General features: G+C 42.3%; 2 protein-coding genes across 2 annotated transcripts; both read right to left on the reverse strand.

Moving 5' to 3' along the window:
* Positions 1 to 3: 3 nt before the first annotated feature.
* Positions 4 to 2822, reverse strand: LOC116547499 (protocadherin alpha-8-like; the record flags this gene model as incomplete). The annotated part of the gene is made up of 1 exon (XM_032273443.1): positions 4 to 2822. A coding segment is annotated over exon 1 (1083 nt), but the record flags the coding sequence as incomplete, so codon positions are not given.
* Positions 2823 to 5169: 2347 nt separating this feature from the next.
* LOC116547498 (protocadherin alpha-7) lies at positions 5170 to 7411 on the reverse strand. Its single transcript, XM_032273442.1, has one exon. It carries the CDS (start codon positions 7058 to 7060, stop codon positions 5573 to 5575), a length of 1488 nt encoding a protein of 495 aa, XP_032129333.1. The 5' UTR covers positions 7061 to 7411; the 3' UTR covers positions 5170 to 5572.
* Between the last annotated feature and the right edge of the window lie 6 nt (positions 7412 to 7417).

Here is a 7417-nt window from a genome sequence, read left to right on the forward strand (position 1 = left end):
GTCTTCACGTACCGGCAAGGATAAGGAAGTCAGTGCTATCTCAGGGATGTTATCATTTTTATCCAAAACTCTCACTAAAACGGTGCAATGACCCGCCATGGGAGGGTGGCCTTTGTCTGTAGCGTCAATGCGAATTTTGTATAAATTTACTTGTTCAAAATCCAAATTACCCCGAATCACTATTTCTCCCGTATTTGGAGCTATGCTAAACTGGTCAACAACCATAGTTGGAACAAGGCTATTAAAAGAGTATGAAATTGCCCCATTCTCTCCTTCATCCCGATCAGAAGCATTCAGTCTGATAACTGTCGTTCCGTTGTCTGAGTTTTCGAATATTCTCACTTCATATTCAGACTGCTCGAAAGTGGGAGCATTATCATTCACGTCCAGCACTGTGACCAGCAGCTGAACGGTGCCTGTGAGCTCAGGTTTACCCCCATCTGTGGCTGTCAGAAACAAGTTGTGTGCAGGAGCTTCCTCTCTGTCCAAGGATTTTCTTAATACGAGCTCAACCAGTTTATTCGCGTCATTCTTTGTATTCACATCTAGTACGAAGTAATCATGAGAGCTAAGTCTGTATGTCAACACGGAGTTAGCTCCAATATCTGCATCGGACGCGCCCTCTAGCGGAAACCGAGATTCTGGCATTCTGGATTCTGAAATAAACAGCTTTTGTTCCTTTACCGGGAACACTGGCGGATTGTCGTTAATGTCCCTCACCTCCACGTCCACATGGAAAACCTGCAGCGGCCTGTCCACGATCACCTCCAGGTGGATGCTGCACTCCGCGCTCCGCCCGCACAGCTCCTCGCGGTCGATCCGAGAATTCACAAACAAAATGCCATTCTGCAGATTTACCTCCAGTAGATCCCCGTGTGCTTTGGACGCCACCCGGAACAGGCGCGGCACCAGCTCCGCCAGCTCCAGCCCCAGGTCCTGCGCGATGCGGCCCACGAAGGTGCCGTGTTTGGCTTCCTCGTAGACGGAGTAGTGGAGCTGGCCGCTCCCCACCTTCCAGGCTGTGAGGAGCAGAAGCGAGAGTAGTAGTCGCCAGGATCTCAGGTCTCCTCGCCAGTGATAAACCATGTTAAATAGCCGTTTCCTATCAGAAAATCTTATCTTAATATAAAGATGAACGATTATACTTTCCAGAGTCTTTTAATCCAATTCCGCTGCATCTGCCATTGTTCGGCCGTTAGACAGATGCTCTCAGAGGAACGACTTTGAACCTTGGCTAAACGGAACTTCTTGGTAGACAGCGACATCATGTGGCTTCAAAAGGTAAGGATTACATGAATTACTTCAGCAATATTTGGGTTCTTTTATGCACTTTATATTTCTTTATCATGCTTTAATAGTAAATCCTTAACTTTATCTACTGCAGAGGCATTCATACCGTCCGGCTCCTTACATTAGTTTCAACTTGGATTTCTTTCTTCATAAGAAAAGGAGTTTCTTCCCAATGTTTTAAATATTGTATCAATTAATAATACATTTAAGTATGACCTGTATGTCATCGATATCAGAAATGTAAACTATTCTCCATAGTTTCGTGTGTAAGAAATGCGTTAATATTAACTTGGTCACCAGAAACACTGATGTATATATACTCTGAGGTGAGCATATAATTCTAACTTTTCTATATTTTATCTTCTTGTGGATTGTTAAATTTCTGCTTTTCTTTATTCAATAAATGTCAAATTACCTATACAGTTTTATTTACTAATGTAATAAAAATGTGTGCATATTCTTTCGCTATTTCTCGATATCTCTATAGGTTGTTAAATTAAGCCTCTCTCTTAAAACATTTTCCTTTATGATTTCTCTGACATGCCAAACTCTAGTAGTATTTCCACCATTGGCTTGTTTGTTAGTTCTTTGGCTTTCTTCTGCTCCAAAATGTGGATATTTTCCAGATATATGCCTTCAATCTTTTTCCCCAATCTTTTAATTTAATGTTTCTATTTCCAGGGCTTCAAACTAGCCTGTTACTTGAAGTATTCTTAACTCCATATCTACAACCCTCATTTTCATTTCTACCTGACATTTTTACCTGTATACCCTAACATTGCCTAGAAAATGAGCTGACCAAAATTAAAAGAATATCTAATCAATAGTCACCCAAAACTCAAATAATTAAAAACTCACAATTTTTATAGCATGGCCATTCTCCACACTTACTCATATGTATTTTTATGACTTCTTCTTCCTTGCCTACCATACTCAAAGTTTGTATACATCCCATCTCTCCTTTCATGTGTGATAATTTTTGCCTTTATTAGTACAGATTTTTCACTAGATTGCACTAAAATCTTCAGCAAGTTCATCTTTCTCTTGACCAATTGTCAAGACATTAGACTTCCATCTGAGAGATAGGCTATGTGACAATGAGCCAATCTCCTCAGTGCTAAGGTTAACCACTTTCCAATATGAGTCATATTTTATAGGAAAGATGTTGTCTCCTTCTTGGTACATTCTTTATTCAACGTTTTTCTTCTATTCCTTCATCTTTATCTGTCAAAATTCTGTTCATCTTTCAAAGTCCACCTCAAAAGTAAATTCCCCATGGATTCATCATGAATGCCTTCATCGTAGGTGATTAAGAGCTCCTCTGAATTTCTACAAAATTGTTACCAAAAAAAAGTAGGTAAAACAGGAACGGTGAATAAGGGCATTTTTTGTGAAATGATTTAAATTTTTCCTCACATTATTTACACAAAGACTATCTTCATAGTTGATTCTAAATAGTAGCAAACAATTTGTAAAGAAAACAGCATTACTCAATGTCTCAGGAGTTTGAGACCAGCCTGGGCAACATGGTAAGACTCCATCTCTACAAAAAAAAAAAATTACAAAAATTAGCTGGGCATGGTTTTGTGTGCCTATAGTCCCAGCAACTTGGGAGGCTGCCATAGAAAGATCATTTGAACCCAGGGGACAGAGGTTGCAGTGAGCCCACATTGTGCCACTGCACTGCAGCCTGGGCTACAGAGTGAGACCTTGTCTCATTAAAAACAACAACAATAATAATAATTGGTGAATACAGTTTGGGTGGCTAAGGAGGATCCCCTATCAACTTCAAATATTTCCCAAAATAAATAAGATATTTAAAACTTTCTTAATAATATGCTAGGAAGGTTTTAAATACATATATATGTAAGCATAAAAGGAAAATAACAAAGCAATAAAAACAGAATTACAATTACCATCTTGAAAGTCAAAGATATTTATAGATTTCTCCTCAAAAGTGAATATTCTTTCAACATGAGAAGCAAACTTGGTCTGCTTATGGTTGACATATTACTGCTCAATGGTAAATAATTCTATTGATTATCAAACAGGTTTTTGACTCTGTAGTGCCTCTACCCTTATTCACATTGAAAACAGTAACATAACATAAAATAATTTCCTGAAGCATATTAGAATATTACGAACAGTGAAAATTGACCATCAGTTCTGAGTTTTTATTTTACTTTATTTTATTTTTGAGGCAAGGTCTTGCTTTGTAACCTAGGCTGGAGTTCAGTGGCATGATAACTGCAGCTTGGACCTCCCTGGCTCAAGTGATCCTCCCACCTCAGCCTCCTGAGTGGCTGAAACTATAGACATGCATCATCATGCACAGCTAATTTTTTGTATTTTTTTCTAGAGACAGAGTCTCTACAAAAGATGCACAAGCTGGTCTCAAACTCCTAGACTCAGGCAATGCTCCTGCCTCAGCCTCCTGAAATGCTGGGATTAGAGGTGTGTGCCACCACACCCAGTTAACTATCACTTTTTTAACCAACCAAAGTATTTGTAAAAAATTTTAAGAGTCTGGATGATTCAGTTACTGTTTCATTAATGTCCATAATACAGAACTGGATGAATAAATTATGATGTATCTGTACAACAAAGATGCAAATACTTTTTAAAATAAAAAAACAAATCATCAAAAAGAAGTAAGCTCTAATGAAAAAATATGACACAAAACCCAATATACAATTTAGGCTGGAGGCTGTGGCTCATGCCTGTAATCCCAGCACTTTGGGAGACCAAGGCAGGCAGATCACTTGAGCCTGAGTTTGAGACCCGCCAGGGCAACATGGTAAAACTCTGTCTTTACTAAAAATACAAAAAGAAATTAGCCTGGCATGTTGGCCAGTGTCTGTAATCTCAGCTACTTGGGAGACTGAGGCATGACGATAGCTTGAACCTGAGAGGCAGAGGTTGCAGTGAGCCAAGATCACACCACTGCACTCCAGCATTGGTGACAGAGTGAAACTATTCTCAAAAAAAAAAAAAAATACATGCATATATATATGTACACGCATATATAATTTAAAGTGGAAAAACAAAAAATGCAGAAGGGTAGGTTTCTACTGTAATCACTTCTTTTTAAAAGGAAAAAATGGAAAGACAAAAGGCAGGCTGGGTGTGATTGCTCATGTCTGTAATCCCAACACTTTGGAAGGCCAAGGTAGGAGGATCACTTAAAGCCAGGAGTTCAAGACCAGCCTGGGAAACAAGACTCCACCCCATCACTACAAAAATTAGCCAGGCACGATGACACACTGACAGTATTCCCATCTACTCCAGAGGCTGAGGTGGGAGGATCCTGTGAGACCAGGATTTACAAGTTTCAGTGACCTATAATCCCGCCACTGCATTTCAGCATCCTAGATGATGAAGTGAGACCCTGTCTCAAAAAAAGAAAGGAAAGGGGAGGAGAGGAAGAAGGGGCAAATTCTAAAAATATATATATAGGCTATTTACAATTTGGCAATTGTAAATATATACATATATTTATAATTTGGCAATAATCTTAGAATATATTTTAAAAAACTAAAACTGCTTCAGAAATTCAGAAAGCTAAAGTGAATGGTTTGGGTTTGGAGGAGGCAAGATTTTTCTCTACGTATTAGATTTGACTCTTTGAAATTTTGAATGTGAATATATTTCTTATACCAACAAGGAACAAAATAAAAAATACTATTAACCTGCCATTTAAACTGTTTTTAAATTGTTCATATTAATTCATCATAAGCGTGGCAAATACATTTCAACAAAGTTAAAAAGAAATCAGTACTAAACAAATATGATAAAAAGAAGATAAATTGATGTAAAAGAAATTTTTTAAATTCAAGTCCTAGACTACAGATAGAGGCAAAATTTAACAGAGGATTTTGACACATATATATTTTATAAAATGAGGAAAATACATAGAATAAATATTAAGTAAAATATATATTGAAATTTGTTTAGCATTTATACATATTGACTCTCAAAATATGGATATGTAAATATTTAATTGTGTAAATACGCTATAGAAGAAAGGTGAATCCATTGTTCCAGTTAACGAAGTCCTCCTCCAAAAATAGAGAGTAACGAACATAAACCATAGATTTTGATCTACAGTATTACATATCCCAAAACAAAAGGATATATTAAATGTAATTCCAAATAATTAGTGCAAATACAGTATAACACTAAAAAATAATTATATATAAAGCTATCAACTAAAAAAGAAATTATGAAAGAAAATTTAAGGAGACAAATTGAACAAATTATTTTTAAATTGTTGGAAACAAGATTATTTATGACTCACATTGTCTGTAGAGGAGGGACCCTGAGGAAGGCTTGGACTGAAGGCCATGAGATCGGTCTTGTGTGGGGCCTCCCCAGAGCACACCCTCTGCCGCCTCTGCTGTGAGAATGACCAACTCCCCACCGCGCTGGAGCACACCAGAGTAGGCTTTACCAGACCACATGCGCCCTCGGAGGACGGCGCTGAGCACCGCAGCGCAGTGTACAGCAGCAGGGTAAGCACCAACAGACTGGACACGGCGCAGATGGCGATGATCAGGTACACGTTGACATCCACCAGTGTGGTCTCTGGGCCTGCAACGCCCACCGATGCCCGCGACGATGCCTTTGGCGCCTGGCCACTTTCCACCAGCGACACCAGCACAGTGGCCGTGGCTGTGAGCGAGGGCTCCCCGTGGTCCTTCACCAGCACCAGAAGGTGGTGGCGCGGTGCATCCGTCTCGTCTAGGGCTCGTGTCGTGCTGATCTCGCCAGTATACAGCCCCACGCGGAACGGGATGCGCGTGCCGGCCGCCACCGGTTGCAATTCGAACGAAAGCCACGCGTTGTAGCCTGAGTCAGCATCAACTGCGCGTACCTTCGCCACCACATGACCGGTGCCCACAGACCGCGGCACGAGCTCGCTCACAGCGCCACCAGTGCCACCCACTCGAGGCGCCAGCAGGGCCGGCGCGTTGTCGTTCTCATCCAGTACGAACACCTGCAGCGTCACGTTGCTGCTCAGAGGCGGCACCCCCGCGTCGCGCGCGCTCACCTGGAATTGCAGCAGCTCCAGCTCCTCGTGGTCCAGCGGTTGCAGCGCGTACACCTTGCCGCTCTCCGCGTGCACCGACACGTAGCTCGACAGCGCGCGATCGCCCACCCGCCGCTCCACCAGCGAGTAGGACACCAGTGCGTTCTCCTGTGCGTCCGCGTCCTGAGCCGACACAGTGAAGATGTGGCAGCCCGGCGGGTTGTTCTCCTTCACGAACACCGTGTACTCGGGCTGAGCGAACGTCGGCGCGTTGTCGTTCACGTCGGCCACCTCCACAGACACGCTTGCCGTGGCCCACAGCGAAGGGGAGCCCCCGTCCCGCGCGGTCACCACCAGCTCATAGGCTGACACGCTTTCGCGGTCCAGGGCACTGTCCAGCACCAATGAGTAGTAATTCTTGAAGGTGGACACCAGCTTGAAGGGGACGTGGGGCGTCAGGGAGCAGGTGACCTGTCCGTTTACTCCAAAATCTTGGTCAAACACGCTAATCAATGTGATGACTGTACCTGGCTGGGCGTCCTCTGAGATAGGGAGAGACAGAGAAGTAAGAGTCAACTGTGGAGCATTGTCATTAACATCCACAACTTCCACAAGAACTGTGCAATGACCAGCCAGTGGTGGAAAACCTTTATCGACAGCCTCTACTGGGATCTTGTGTGCTCTACTTTCTTCAAAATCCATATGTCCTATCACTGTGATTGCCCCACTTACGGGGTCCATGTGGAACTTGGATTTTATATCTGGTGAAACATCACTCGAGAAGGAGTAAATAATATCCCCATTCAAGCCTTCGTCTAAATCTGAGGCATTGGGGTTAATCACCAGCGTTCCAACAGAAACGTTTTCTGGTAATTTCACCGTATAGAGGGTTCTGTCGAACACTGGGGCGTTGTCATTGACGTCCAGTACTGTGACGAGTAACTGAACGGTGCCAGTCAGTTCAGGCTTGCCTCCATCGGTGGCCGTAAGCAATAAATGAAACTCCGGAGTTTCTTCTCTGTCTAGAGGTTTCCGTAATACAAGTCCAAGTGGTTTTACCTGCTGGTTGCTGGTTGGCACGTCCAGAGAGAAATATTC

Source organism: Sapajus apella, unplaced genomic scaffold, assembly GCF_009761245.1.
Source record: "Sapajus apella isolate SASKATOON/1434 unplaced genomic scaffold, GSC_monkey_1.0 scaffold3357, whole genome shotgun sequence".
Taxonomy (NCBI): domain Eukaryota; kingdom Metazoa; phylum Chordata; class Mammalia; order Primates; family Cebidae; genus Sapajus; species Sapajus apella.

Coding starts and splice junctions, on each gene's coding strand:
- LOC116547498 (XM_032273442.1), bottom strand. CDS start 7,060: ATGGACCCCGTAAGTGGGGCAATCACAGTGATAGGACATATGGATTTT.